The sequence below is a fragment of the Sciurus carolinensis genome, chromosome 16 (genome assembly GCF_902686445.1).
Source record: "Sciurus carolinensis chromosome 16, mSciCar1.2, whole genome shotgun sequence".
In the NCBI taxonomy this organism is placed as follows: domain Eukaryota; kingdom Metazoa; phylum Chordata; class Mammalia; order Rodentia; family Sciuridae; genus Sciurus; species Sciurus carolinensis.
The window spans coordinates 26714702-26729099 of NC_062228.1; the positions used below are offsets into that span (position 1 = coordinate 26714702).

Genomic DNA, 14398 nt, shown 5'->3' on the forward strand with positions numbered 1-14398 from the left:
CGATGTCTCACGTCCACTTTTATTCAGGCCCAGAGATCACACAGCTGGGCGGAACAGACTAGATCGGGCCCAAACCTCCTAACCCTCATCCCCAAGACCCCTTCTCCTGCTAATCGTAAAAGTTCCTGTCCCCTGCTCCAGGCAGGCTGGAGACAGGGTTTCCCAGGATCCGTACAGGGCTAGGCTCCTTCCTGTCCCATCCCCCCAGACCTGCCCCAGAGAAATCACTCTTATTTGATTCACAAGACTTTTAAATTTTATTAATAAAATACAAAATGGCACAGACATTGGTAATGAGGGTTGAGAAAGCAAAAGGATCAATCGACTCCTTCAAAGTCCTTCCCAGATTGTCCTTGTGCATGTCCTGCTGAGAGAACCCTCAGCCCCAGCAGCCGTCTCACACAGCAGGGGCGTCCCGACCCTCGCAGTCTCTGCTGGCCCCGAGGAGCCAGCACAGAGTGGGCTCGGCCCTCGCCTGAGCGGTCAGAGTGCCCCGCCTGGGCCGGTCTCCTGCCTGAGCAGGATAAAGGGCAGGAGGGCAGCCACCTAGGTGCGGCCCAGCCCAGCAGGCTCCTCAGGTGGAGGGCAAGGGTCAGTCTTGGGGACAACCAGAGGGAGGAGTGAGCTGCCACAGGGGCCCTGGGGGTCCAGGTCTGCAGGCTCAGCTCTGGCCGGGAGGTGCAGCCAACTGCCCACTTCCAGGCCTGCCAGAATCGCCAGCCGCCCAAAAGGGAACCTGGGACTTGAAGGTCACAACTTCCCCTCCCCTGTCCCACTCCTGCCAGGGCAGAGTCTCTTCCAGAAATAAACGGGAGACTCCAGGACTCCTGGAGAAGGAATGTCATGGGAACCCCTGGCCCTGCCTGCGAAGGCCAGGGAGAACTTGCAGAGGCGGGGGCTTTCAGGGGGAGGTGGCGGGACCCCAGGGAGCCCCCCTGCCCTGGCCCCTCAAGTCACCCAGAGAAGGTGCTCCAGCGACTTCCCTGCTCCTTCGTGGGCTGCCTCTGCCCTCCTGGGTGAGGCGGGGGTTGACAATTACCCGCCCCCACTGGTCCTCCTGGCAGGGCAGAGCCTGGCCAGGGAGAGGAGGGCCTTCCTCTGCTCCTGCTGGTCCCCCAGCCCAGCCCACTTGGGGACCCCCAGCGCAGGACCTGAACTATCAAGCTGCCCTTTGCAGGTCCCCCAGGTGGCAGGAGTGGCAGGGACTGACCTAGGTGCTCTGTGGACGAGGCTCAGGCAGCATGGAGGGGCTGGGGAGAGGGCCTCGCGAGAGGTCAGGGGTCAGCAGTACAGTTCAAGGCCAAGTGTCTGCCAGCCCTTTCCTTTTGCAGGTGGGTGGGTGAGTGGGTGGGGCTGGGGCCAGGACCCCAGCCACTGCACAGCAGAGACCCAGGAGGAAAGACATCCACGCCACTAAATAACGGCATCTGCCCTCCCCGCCATGCCAGCGGCTTCTCCCAGAGCAGGCCCGGGAAACTCCACACTAGCCTCATGCAAGACAGACGCAGCCCGGTGGGGGCGGGCTCTGTACAAGGGACAGGGGGAGATAGCACCGCAGCTGGCCGGGGTGACTGGCAAGTGCAGGACCAAGAGACACAAGAGGTCTGGGGAGGGACAGGGCCTGGCCTGTCACTTGAGGTGTGCAGTCCTCACAGGGAGGGTCAGAGGGGGCCGGGTGTTCAATAAATAACTGTTCGCTGGGGCAGGGACGGTGTCAAAGGGAACCTCTGACCAGCCAGCAGCAGAGGAGAGTTCTCGGTTGCGGTGAGTTGGAGACCGCCCCTCTGTCCCTCATAGGTTGGGAAGGGTCAGGGCGGGCCCCCCAGGGCTACGCTGGGGGCCTGGAGCAGGCCGCACCAGGAGACCCCGCCTCCCCGTCGCCATCATCCCCGCTCAGGCCAGGCCCGTGGGTGAGGGTGGGTATGAGGATGGGGGTCCCCAGGCAGCTGTCTGAATCAAATGCCTGGACACAGGCAGGTGGCCAGCTCACACTGGCACTAGGACGTATGAGTTACTGCCACAGCTCCGGGGGACATAGCGAAGGCCTTCCACCATCTCTCCCGCCACCTTTCGGGGGCAGCCCTGGAGGCTTTGGTAGGCGAACATGGCCACCCCCAGGCAGAAGAGGAGGCCGAGGAAGGCCAGCAGCCCCACTGCCTGCCTCCGGGTGGCTGCCTGGGTGTCAGGGACAGAAGTAATAAGGACGGTCAGCCTCTGAGGATCCATGGTGGCATGGATGGGCTCCTCGGCTTTGGGGGCCCAGCTGCCTGAAGCCACTGGTTCTCGACTGGGGGTCCCTTCAGAGGAGACAGGGACCACAGAAGCTTGGGCCGTGCTGCCAGGACCCCAGTCCTGGAAGGTATCCGTGTGAGCTGGAACAGGACCCGTCTCCTCAGGCCCTAGAGCGGTCTCTGGACTACCAGGGCTCTGTCCCTTGGCCGGCGTGGGCTGGCCTTCAGACCCAAGGTCCTCCTCTGGGGCTAGGTATGAAATGCTGGGGGTCTGAGTCGAGGGGGGCTCCGTGGAGAGGACCTGGGTGGAGGGGGCCTCAGTGGCCTTTCCGTCGGGCCCAGGTTTGCTCTGCCAAGCAACAGTGGCGGCCACAGCTGCGTTGAGCAGCTCCGTGATCTCAGGCCCAACAGGAAGCTCTCCCTCCTGAGCCCTCAAAGGGGGGGGTGACCTGGTCCCTGAGGATTCAGTCATTCCCACTGGCAGCTCTGGGGAAGTCCCCAAGGGCCTCTGGGCCTCCTGGGAAGAAGCAGTCATCTCCAAACTACTGCTTCCCCCTGTGGTTTTGGGCTCAGACAATGCAGGATGGGACTGTCCCCCGGTGCTGGCCAGGGTGGTTGCCGGCTTCACTGGGCCAATTTGCTTCTCAAAGGTGCCGCCATTTTGAGTCTGAGCAGCAGCCCTGCGGTTTAGATGCTCCATGGCTTCTTGGACCCATTTCTCCTTTGGGTCGGCACAGAAGAGTTTGTGCTGTCTGGTCTCCAAGCTACGAGGAAGAAAGACAGGGACCTGGTGATGCCCAGAGACCAAGAGAGCCGGGGAGGCCGGAGTGGGCACAGCACAGGCCCAGCAGGGGAGCAGGCCTCCATCCTGGCCTCCCAGCCAAGCTTGGGCTCACACCCCTGGACTGCAAACCTCACTTGAGCTGGAGATAGAAATGTCTAGCAGCAGGAGGGGGGCTGACCAGGCCCCAGAAAAATCCTGTTAGAGGACATTCTCAGGACAAAGGCCTTTCCCTTTCAAAACTGGGGAATTATGGCACAAGGGGACAGGTTGGTCACCCTGCTTCTTATATTGCTAAAAACAAAACAAAACAAAAAAAAGAACACCCAGAGTAGGAAGTCAGTAAAAGCTAAAGAGAACAACAATGCTGATACTCCTGTAGTCACCGCCGAGTCAGGGGCTCCAGTGCAGAGCCTCCTGGCTGGAGAAGTCAGGTGTGTGATAAGGCTCCACAGTGACAAAGCGCCATGGTTTCATGGCCACAGAGACCCTCCAGACCCCACCCCTCTCTTTGAACTGTGTGTCCTCAGGCTTAAGGCCTTCTGGTGACCCGCTGGGGACCCGGACTTCCTCTGAAGCTGCAAGCAGCTGGACCACCCCGAGTCTGCAGCGCAGAGCTGACCCGGGCTCTCGCTCGGTGCCACGGCCTGTGTGGCTCATACCCAGCTCGCAACCTGGATGCCATGATTATCCCCATTTTCCAGATGAGGAAACTGAGGCTCAGATGAGCCTGGCCCTGGTATGCAGGGAGGCCAGAGACGTCCAGGAAGCCAAGGTGGTCCACACTCCCCTCCCCCACTCCCCCATCACCTAGAAAACAGAAATAATTATTTGGGGGCATCTGGCAGAAGTGATCCTTGACCAGCCGGCCAGCAGAGGCGCCAGCCAGGAGTGTGCTCCACACCTGACGACAGGAAGCACTGGACTTCCTTCAGCAGAGCCTGGGTGGACTACAGAGGGCCACTGGCCATTTCCTGTCACTGACCTGCGGTCTGGTTGAGGCTGCTCGAGGACCCACAAGACAGTCCTGGGGAGGGGCCTCAGGGCTGAGCAACTAGGCAGTCACCCTCCGGAGCCTTGGGAGGAGTAAGTGACCAGGACAGCCAGAGAGAAAACAACTCAGCCTGATCCCCTCCCAAAGTCCTGCAGGGCCCACTTCCTCATCTGCCAAACGGAGCTGATGATCCCCATGGCTTCCGGGCATCCTGCCAAGCACACTAATTACATCGTCTCTTTCATCGTGTCTTCATTTCACCCATAAGGAAGCCAAGGGTAGGGGTTAAGCAGTGTGACAGGCCACCCGGCCAGCTGCAGGTGGGGGCAGGATTTGCGCCCCGTCTGCTGGGGTCTAACCAACAGACCACCAGGAATGGGTGTTACCTCCCCTCGAGGCCCAGCAGGGGTTGAGGGCTGTGGACTACACACTTGAGCCCAGGAGGAATGAGCCCTTGGTGGCTGCCACCAGTCACAAGCCAAGGCCCTGACCCTTGGCCGCACGGGGCCATTCAGGAAGCCTTCCCCACCTTTGTCAGGTGGCACAGATAGTGAGGTCAGCGAAGTGGCCTGCAGCCCAGGGAGGTGACCTGCAGCAAGCGGAACCTTTGCTGACACCTTTGGCGGGAGCCCAGGGTGAGGGGGGCAGGTGTGGCTGGGGACACCAGAGGCCTGGGCCGACCCCGGAAGGCCGCGCGGGCAGTACCTACACGATAGCGCGCTTGGGGCAGGACTCCTGGTTCTGCCGATAGTGGATGAGCAGAGCCACGGGGATCCTCGAGGTCATCTTGGTGCAGGGGACGTCACACTTCATCACGCCGAGGTGCTGTCCTGTGCCAACAGAGGCCCCGGTCAGCAGGACTGTCCATGGCGTCTGGCTTCCCAGCCCCAGGCCAGCCCGCCCTGCCGCGCCACCTAGGTGGGAACCTCCGCCCCAGGGCTGGCTTTCCAGCCCCCTGGTTTCCTGCCAAGTAGGGACAACGGTAGCATCCACCTGCTGAGGCTGTGGTAAGGACTGAGGGAAGTGAATTCTTGTTTATAAAGCTCTTTTTATCTGGCGCATAGCAAGTGTTTAGTTTTTAAAATTAAGTTGTTGTGGTTGATCCTTTATACCAGCTAGGGGGATGAGCCCGGGAGTGACAGGGAGCTCCCTGTGGCCACACAGCCAGCAGCTGATGGAGTAAGTGCCCCTACCAGGCCTGGCTCATGTTCCCTGGGGCCCGTGGCCCTGCCTGGCCCCCCATGCCTACCTGTGCCCCAGTAAGTCCCTGGCTCAGCCATGACCCCCATAGGCACACCCCACTCCTCCTCCTCAGGCTGCTTCTTATTCATGGATTTCCCAACCTCGAGACACCCAGACCTCTGTCCGTCCACATCTCATGTGCCCGCCCTATGACACATCTGCACACACAGCCACAAACACAGCCCACCTCACACACGGGAACACACGAAGACATATGGAAGACTGGGTACGGGCAGCAGGTAAGGCGCGTTTTTTCTTTCTGTGGTGCTCAGCAGGTGCACTTGACCACGGAGCCACACCCCAGGCCTCTTTTTAGTGACCCTCTTTCAGGGTCTCACTAAGTTGCTGAGGTTGGTCTCAAACTTTCAATCCTCTGGCCTCAGCCTCCCAAGTCACTGTGATTACAGGTGTGCACCACCGTGCTTGGCGAGGATGACGCACTTTTTAAACATGTAGGTACAGTTGCCTTCTAAGAAGGTGGGGTCTGCTGAACAGGTGACCCTTTGTTTTGTAGAATGAGTTTTAGGGAGGGAAAGAGGCATTTGGAGCCCCTGGAGCAAGAGGGGGAAGGTGCTGGAAGGGGAGGCATGACATGGGTGGGCCGGGATGCAGATGGCTGGGTGGCCAGGGGAACCAAGCGGAACCCCAGGACACAATGGGGTGACAAAACCCAATTATCTGATAGAAACATTTGAAGTTGTCTGCATTGCATTTCCGCCTTTCCTCTTCTTCCAAACTCTCCAGCAGAACTGTTGGTAGAAGCTCAGGGAAAATGGGTGTCAAAAATGAGGAAAAGCAGAACTGTTTGGTAGAAGCTCAGGGAAAATGGGTGTCAAAAATGAGGAAAAGCTTGAGTTTCAGAACTGGGTCAAGGTTATGGCCCTCAGAAGCAAAGACCCGTGAGAGTTTTGCAAACATCTAGAAGTCAGAACTTCCAGGGCAGTAGATGGAGAGACTGAGCTGACCTGAGCCAGCTCTTCAGGGCTGATCCCTGGGTTCCACCAACACACACACAGCTCATGCACTTACACACGCACTTCCTAGAGCCTGCTGCCTCCTGCCCATCACTCCCCCTTCGCCCCCTTCCCACCTGCAGGGGTATGCAGAGCCCGCAGGTCTGGGCTGGGTCACAAAGGTCAGCACTAGTAGTTCCTGGGACCCACAGGAGGGGCTGCTCTATGTCTGCAAGGAGCCAGGATGTGAAAGTCACCATGCAGACTTGTCATCTCCTTTTTCCCCCGTGGGACCTCAGAGTGACTCAGCGGCAGCCTCCCCAGGGTCTCCTGAACCCCTACACTGGCCTGCAGTTGTCTTCCTGGGGAAGCCCCAAGAAAACAGTGTCCTTGAGCGACACGAGACAAGCAGTGCCGCAGCAGGTGGGAGGGAAGTCCCCACATCCAGGCCAGGGAAGTCACTGAGGCCCCCAAGCTATGAAGAACCACAGACGCTCCGCCCCCAGCCCCCCCCCCCCCAGGATCCCGCTGGAGTCCGCCGGGAAGGTGGTGTCACCAGCCTGGGGGAGGCCTTCCACTTTGGGGGCTGAAGTTTTTTTACAGATGGAGATCGTGCCTCCGCCCACCCGCCAGGCAGCCATCTACTATCTGTCAGATGAGTGTCAGGACACAGAATCTTGTCTGTCTTGGTGTCACAGTCTTTGCCAGCACCAAGCGCAAGGTGGGGGCTCAATAAATGTTCATAAGATGAACAAATGTCTCCATCTACTTCTCCCTCCTTGATGGACCCACCTGACTACCCACCCACCCCACCACCTCGCCCACCCACCTATCCTCCCCCTCCTGTCAATCTCCCACTCAGCCCCACCCACCCAGCGACCTGCCACTCATCCCCTACTCATTCACCATTCACCCATCCAGCCGCCCCCACTCACCCACCTCCCACCTGCCCATCCTCGGCTTCCTTTCATCTCACCCCACCCACCCGCTTTCTGCCGTCCATCCTCCCGTCCACAGCCTGCTCACCCATTCCTCCTCCATCCACCCATCCATCCACCCATCCATCCACCCATCCATCCACTCCGAGTCAGCCTACACCTGCTCGAATTACTTTTGAGGATATACAAAGACTCAGGTCCCCACGTCCTTAACTCTGGTAGGCTCCTTCCCCACAGGTCCGGGGCCTGAAGACAGCTTCTCAGTCCCAACAAATGGGACTGACACCTCATCACCGTATTTATTGGGTTAACCACAAATGCTGGTTCCTTCCTTCCCCAGACCCTGTGCTGGGTGCTAGGAGGTGTGGGGGTGAACAAGGCCTGTCTGTGCCCTCAGAAGTTTCCCAGAAGGACGGACAGGCAACACACACATAAGAAAACAAAAAAGGTTATTTTTTGTTTTTTGTTGGGCACCTGCTGCGCATCGGACCTCACATTCAGCACATACTGATTTGCTTTCATTAATTCCTAACATCCCTACAAAGGGATATTGTTATTCCCATTTTACAGATGCAGAAACTGAGACTCAGAGGTTAAACTACTTGCCAAAGGCCACACAGCTGCTCAGTGGCACAGCTGGTTTTCCACCCAGCCCCCAGACATCCAGTATTCTAGGTCGCCATAGATGCCTGGCAGAAACACCATGTTCCAGAACATACCACAAACATACGGGGTTGGATATGAAGGAGAGACCACTCCCAACTGCAAGTGATCAGGGAGGCGTTTGGAGGAAGCGGCTCTAGGCTGGCCCTCCAGGCCTGTGCAGAGGCCCACAGGTAGGCAAGGTCTGGGTCCCTGGGCAAGGTGCTGAAGAGGGGACTTGAGTCCCAGGTCAACTGTGGGCCTCTCAGAGCCTCAGTTTCCTTCCCTATAAAATGGACATGATAATGCCAGCTTCACAGGCAAGTTGTGAGAATAAACTTTCTATTTTTAATGTCTGGAGCTTTCTGTCGTTAGAGAAGGGTTTCTCAATGGCAACACTACTGACATTTGGGAGCAGATCATTCTTTGTTGAGGAGGACTATCCTGTGAGCTTAGGATGTCAGCAGCACCCCTGGCCACTGCCCACCAAATGTCAGTAGCACCCTGAATCAGGTTCAGCATCCTAGACCTTTGGAACAACCAAAAATGTCTCCGAGTTGGGCACAGCAGTGCACACCTGTGATCCCAGAAACTTGGGAGGCTGAGGCAGGAGGACTATAAATTTGAGGCCAGTCTCAGCAATTTAATAAGACCCTGTCTCAAATTAAAAGATAAAAAGATCTGGGGATGTGGCTCAGCAGTAGGGCGCCCCTAGGTTCAATCTCCAGTATCAAAAAGGAAAAAAAGAAAGTCTCCAAAAATTACCAAATGTCTCCCCATCTCAGGTACAAACCACCCATGAAGGACCACTGCCCGGGCCACTGCCCCTTGTGGCTCACTCCCAGTCTCCCTCAAAATTGCAAATCTGCTGCTCAGGGAGACCTCCCTATTAAGCAGGTGACCCTACTTAACATGTCAACACTTCCTCTCCTCTATTTGTTTTTAATTACAGTGCTTTTTAAAAATCCTTTAATGTTTTCTGTTTTGTTTGGTTCTTTACCTTTTATTTTGGATATCATCTGTCTATTCCCGTTAAATTCCAACACACTGGGGCTGGAGTCTTTGGCCCTTTCATTCACACTGGGGTCTTTGGCTCCAGCATCTGGGACGCTGCCTGTCACCTAACCCCGTCCAATAACCCGTATTTGTCCAATAAATGGTAAAAATGCGGAAGGAGGCACTTCATGGCATATAAAAGCCTTCGCTAACACAGGACTAGAGGAATTTTTATTTAAGTTTGACAGGGACCTGGATCTGACACTCTGAATTTATCCTCCCCTGCCCACCCCCTCCACCCCCACCGATAGGCAGCGGGGCAGGACTATAGCTGCTTAAAACAGATTTTTTTTCCCCTCTTTCTTGCCGGGACTTGAGTGGGAGTGAATGCGTCAGTGCTTGGTGAGAAAAATTCTCTGCTCTGACTTGCATCTGCAGGTTTGTTATATAAAGCGCAGAACCTCCCCGCCTGACAGCCCTGCAAACCCACATTTGGGAATTGACGTATCTGCCCTGCACCAGCCAGGCAGCAACCATGAATCCTGAGTCCCCTGTGAGGCGCCCCCCAGGGGGGCTGGGTTGAATGCCCAGGAGAAAGAGGCTCAGAAAGGTCGCAATGATGCCGAGCAAAGCAGTGACCAAGATTAGGACAGGAATCAGCCAGTCTTCAAGCCTCAAGAGCGCCCCGGGGTCGGGGGTGGGGTGGGGTGGGGGGGTCTCTTTCCATCCTCGCATAGACTTACCCACACCACTTTAGTAAAAGTAATCCTCCTCCCCCTCCAAAATATCCTCCTAGATACTGCAGCCTTGTTACCAGGGAGGCAGTTGCTATTTTTAAATGTGCAGTGGATGAGACCAGAGATGACAAGACCCTGCTCAGGCACACACAGCAAAGTGATAGATAGCAAAGGAACGTCTTCCTGACTCCTCACCTTCTAGTGCTCAATGTCCCCAAATGCCTCAGGCTTTCAGTCTCAGCTCAGTTAACAGGAAGCCAGCAGCTATAGACTTCCACCCCCCCACACCTGCCCACACCCTCCTGTCCCCTGTCCCACTGTGGGGTTTGCTCCAAGGATATATCCTGGACCGGGGCCACTGGTTCTCATCCTCCGTTCTCTCATTCTTCCTGAGGCAGAGTCTCACCTTCTCTGAGCGCTACCCTGCCAGATGGCCTGGGTCTGCCTGAGGACAGGTGAGCCAGGGGCCCACAGAGGTGGTGAGCGGTATCTCCTGGCTCAGGTCCCACAGGTCTTACCCGCTCCCCCCACTTGCTCATCCTCAGGTCAGTCTCCAAACCTCTTTGGGCTTCTGTCTTGCCCACATTGGGTGGGAGGGCCACACTTTGTCCTACCAGGTCCTGGGCTCCAGAAAAGCAAGGGACTGGAGTTGAGAGCCTAATGCAAGCTGTGCATGGAGGAGGAAGACCGCTGGATGGGGGAGACCCAGGCAGAAGGACTGGGGCTGCTTCAGACCAGCAGGACGGCAACCAGCCCATCCTTGAGCTGCAGTGACCTTGACCTTCACTGGCCCTGGTTCCCTTACTCCTGGGGGCCTTGACATCAGGACTGGAGAAAGCTATCTAACTGTACCCTGGCCCTGGGCCAGGACTGCAGGTTACACTTTAAACCTAAGTGGGGAAAACCCAGTCCACTGTGGGCCAGGGCCTCCCACCTGCAGCGCAGGGGCCTCCTCAGCTTCTCCCAGCCCCCACCCTCCTGGCAAACCCACCTGGAACCCTTGTGCCACCCACTCCCCCTCAAGCACTACCTGGCCCACTGGGTCAGGCAGGGACAGTGGCTGGAGAGCCGATTCTCTCCCAAGGAGGGGCAGCCCTGCATCCCGGCCACGGAGGAGCCCACCCCCCTCCGCGCATCCTTGGCCCTCCCGAGCAGGGGCTGAGGGTCCTGAGGTCAAGCCCGGGGCGAAGCGGGGCTGGCTCCCCGCCCGCTCTTGCGAGGCCAGGCCCCACTCACCGGCCAGCAGGAGGGTCAGATGGCAGAGCGTGGCCAAGCGCAGCAGCCAGGAGAGAGGCGACGGAGCCATGGCAGAGGCGGGCGAGGGTCCGGGCCCGGGTCAGGGCAGGCGGCTGGGTCCCCGCGTGGGAGCTCAGTGTGTCCCTTCGCCGCCGCCGGAGCTCTGCCGCTTTTTATAATGGGGCTCGGCTGCCTCCTCCTCCAGCCCCTGGCGGCGGGTGGGAGGGAGAGGAAGGAGCCTGGGCTGGATTCCGCGGGAGGTTGCCAGGGAACCGGCGGCGGCGGCGCGCGGCAGGGGTCCAGCGGCTCGCTGTCCTCGCCACCGGGAGACTGGAGCAGGCCGCCAGCGATCAAAGGGCGTGTCTCCCCTGCGCGCAGGCCACCTCCCCTGGGATGTGGCCCAGGCCCGCGCTCTCCTTCCCAACTGGACGACGAGCAAACGGGGCAGATGCACCGAGTGCTGGGGCCATCTGGGTCTTGCAAGCCCTTTCTTGGTCTGGGAGGTTTCTCTTCCACACGGGGATGGGCCCAAGCCCCGAACTCTGCGCTCAGGGCACCTCGCTCATCTGTGCATCCCCTGAGCCCAGCACAGAGACGGGCAAACAGTAGGTGCTCTTTGCAGTGTTTGCTGAAAGAATGACCCAGACCCACTTCATATGGACAGATAAGGAAACAGGTCCAGAGAAGCGGCAGAAATATCCAGGTCATTACAGAACATCAGGGTGGAGAACCCACCCCCCACAGCCATGGAGAAGATGGGGCCAGCAGGTACAGGGGCGGCCTGGGACATAGAAGGGAACCCTGGTCTCCCTGCCTCCTCCTCCTCAGCCTCCTTTCTTACTTTGCGTACATGCCCATCTCCTGCTCTGGCCCCTGCCACTCAGTGGGAATGCACTGCTAACCCAGCCTGGGTAACTGTGTGGCTCCTCCTTAACTCTGTAGCAGAGCCCTGGAGACAGTCCTGCCTCCTTGGGGACTAATCCACTGGGGGCTGGACTTCCTGGCTCTGGGCTTCCACGTGTGCCCTCCATGAAACTGGCTGGAGCAGTAGGCAGGTGGTTGAGGCCCACCTCAGTGCAGCCTCCCCTAGAGGCAGGGCAATAACTCCTGGACGTCAGAACTGTTCAGCAGGAGCCCCGCCCAGCGGCAGGCCTGCAGCCACCGTGCTGAGCTGGCTCTCTCTGGGTTAACAGCCAGAGGGAAAACCAGTTTGTCTAGGAGCCAGTGTCCCGGCTGTGAAGCCAGCTGGTACAGGTTGGGCTGCGCCCAGTGACCACAGCTGGGATGGCCAGGGAATATCTCTCTGTCCTCCACCCAGGCACAGATGGGGTGTGAGACCAAGAGACTGGACGCTCCTTAATTAGAGGACCTCCCCTGGTAGGGGTCAATGTCCACTGGTGCCCAGGAACCTGCCCCAGGCCTTGCAGATAAGAAACATGGGAACTTGACATTCGCACAGTCCAACACCTCATTTTATAGCTGGGGAGCCTGGGTCCAGAGAGGGTGATAAAGACAGAGATCTGGGATTCTTTGTGCTCTGTCACGTGAGAGCAGAAGACAGGAGGGAGAAATAGAGAAGGGGGAAAGGAGGAGAAAGCAGAAAGAGAGAGGGAGGGAGGGGAAGGAAGTGAGGGAGGAAAGAGAAGGGGGAGGCTCAGGGGAGCATCCCGGGAAGCCCCAAGCTCATAAAGGACCAGGATTTGGGACTAGAGGCCCTGTTCCTCTGGCCCCCGACTAGGCTCTGGGGAAGTGTGTAGAGCAGGCTGGGGCTGCGGCCCATGATGGAGGCTTCCCAGCATGCTTGAGGCCCTGCAGGGCCCTGCGGTTGATCCCCAGCACTGGGGAGGACAGCAAGGGCTCTGGGATCAGATGCTGGGGCTCCGGCGCTACTTCTGAGTAAAGTGGGGCAGACCCCTCCTCACTTGGACATTTCCTCTTCCATAGAATGGACGTGGCAATACAAACCCCACGCCTACTCTAATCCAGGCTCTCCTTAAGAGCTTTCCGTGGGACTGGGGCGTAGCTCCGTGGTGGAGCGCTTGCCAAGCAGACCTGAGGCCCTAGGTTTGAGGCCCAGCACCAGAAAACAGACAAAAGACTTTTGAATCATTTTTATGTGATCATCCCAACAAACCCAGAGCAGAAGCAGAAACACCACCCTCAGAGCCTCTCAGAAGGGGACACTGAGGCACAAGAAGTTAAGGAACTTCCCAAAGACCATCAGCTAGGAAGGGAAGGAGCCTGGGTTTGCCCCAGCCCGCTCGCTCTAGGGTCTGGGCTCAATACCCCAAGGTTGTCCCACCTCCCTCCACCCCCACTGTGAGGGGACCTGCTTAGGTCTTAAAGTGCAAAGTCACAAAACACAGCCCTGCTTTTCCTCGCTGGGCCTTGGGGACATCCCTTTCCCTCTCCTGGCCCAGCGTCTTCCCTATAAGACAGGAATGTTCACCCCACCCCATCATGGAGCGCACCCCATTGTGGAGTTTAGATTCAATACTGACACAGTAACCAGGCTTCCGGGTCAGCCACTCTACCCCTCATAGGGGAATGGCTTCGGGCAAGTCACTCTTCCCGCCTCAGTTTCCCCATCTGTAAAATGGAATGCTAATGGCCACCTCATCAAGTCACTGGAGGAGTAAATAAAACTATGGCTGTCAGTGGGCTGATGTGCAGGAGCTGTTAGTGTTTGCTCTTAAGTCCTGGTGCGGGGGGCCATGGGAGATGGGGGACCCAGAGGTGAAAACAGCAAAGTCCTGGCCCCCAAGGAGCTCAGTAGGAGGAAGAAGGCGTCTGGGAACGCTAAGGCCATGGGGCTTGGGCAGGGAACTAGAAAGGAAGGAGAAGAGAGGTGACGTTTCAGTCCAAAGGTAAGGTTTGTTCCACCAACATTCGGCTTTGGAAAATGTCAGACAATACAGAGGAAGGAATGGCACCAAGGACTTTTGCATTTCCACCACCAAGATTCAAAGGTGAGGTTCTTCCATATCTACTGCTGCTGCTTCTTCTTCCCCTTTTTTCTTTTCTTTTTTCTTTCTTTTTTTTTTTTACTAAATTATTGTAAAGTAAATTATGACTGCTTGACACTTTGCCCCTAAGTACTTCAGCATGCATCTCCTAAAACAAAAGCATTACGTGAAGCTGGGCGCAGTGGCACATGCCAGTAATCTCAGTAGCTCCAGTGGCTGAGGCAGGAGAATCAAGTTCAAAGCCAGCCTCAGCAATGGCGAGGCACTAAGCAACTCAGTGAGACCCTGTCTCTAAATAAAATGCAAAATAGGACTGGGGATGTGGCTGAGTGCCCCTGAGTTCAATCCCCAGTAACCCCCCTAAAAAACAGCATTACATGATACAATTATCCCACCTAACAGTAACAGTAACTCCTGTGTGTCACCTAACACCTAGTTCAAATTCTGATTTCTCCAATTATCCCTAAAGAGGTCTTAGGGTTTTGTTTTGTTTTTCTTTTTTTTTTGTATTGGTGATTGAATCTAGGGGTGCTTTACCAGTGAACTACATTCCCAGTCCTGTTTGTCTGTTTGTTTTGAGACAAGGTCTCTCTAAGTTGCTGAGGCTGGCCTTAAATTTGTGATCGTCCTGCCTCAGCTTCCCAAGTCGCTAAGATTACAGATGTGTGCCACCATGACAGCC

The 14398-nt window shown here is 57.1% G+C and overlaps 1 protein-coding gene across 1 annotated transcript; it reads right to left on the bottom strand.

The window, feature by feature from the left end:
* Positions 1-863: 863 nt before the first annotated feature.
* Positions 864-11097, bottom strand: Cx3cl1 (C-X3-C motif chemokine ligand 1). The gene is made up of 3 exons (XM_047528558.1): positions 10751-11097; positions 4716-4836; positions 864-2995 (listed from the first exon to the last, which is right to left on the bottom strand). The coding sequence occupies exons 1-3, from the start codon at positions 10818-10820 to the stop codon at positions 1987-1989; spliced, it is 1200 nt and encodes a 399-aa protein (XP_047384514.1). The 5' UTR covers positions 10821-11097; the 3' UTR covers positions 864-1986.
* Between the last annotated feature and the right edge of the window lie 3301 nt (positions 11098-14398).

Excerpts from the sequence above, each read along its gene's own strand:
- Cx3cl1 (XM_047528558.1), bottom strand. The coding sequence starts at position 10,820 with ATGGCTCCGTCGCCTCTCTCCTGGCTGCTGCGCTTGGCCACGCTCTGC. Across the intron at positions 4,837-10,750 it reads TCTGACCCTCCTGCTGGCCG|GACAGCACCTCGGCGTGATG; the intron begins GTGAGTGGGGCC and ends CTGTTGGCACAG. Across the intron at positions 2,996-4,715 it reads TGCCCCAAGCGCGCTATCGT|CTTGGAGACCAGACAGCACA; the intron begins GTAGGTACTGCC and ends TCTTCCTCGTAG.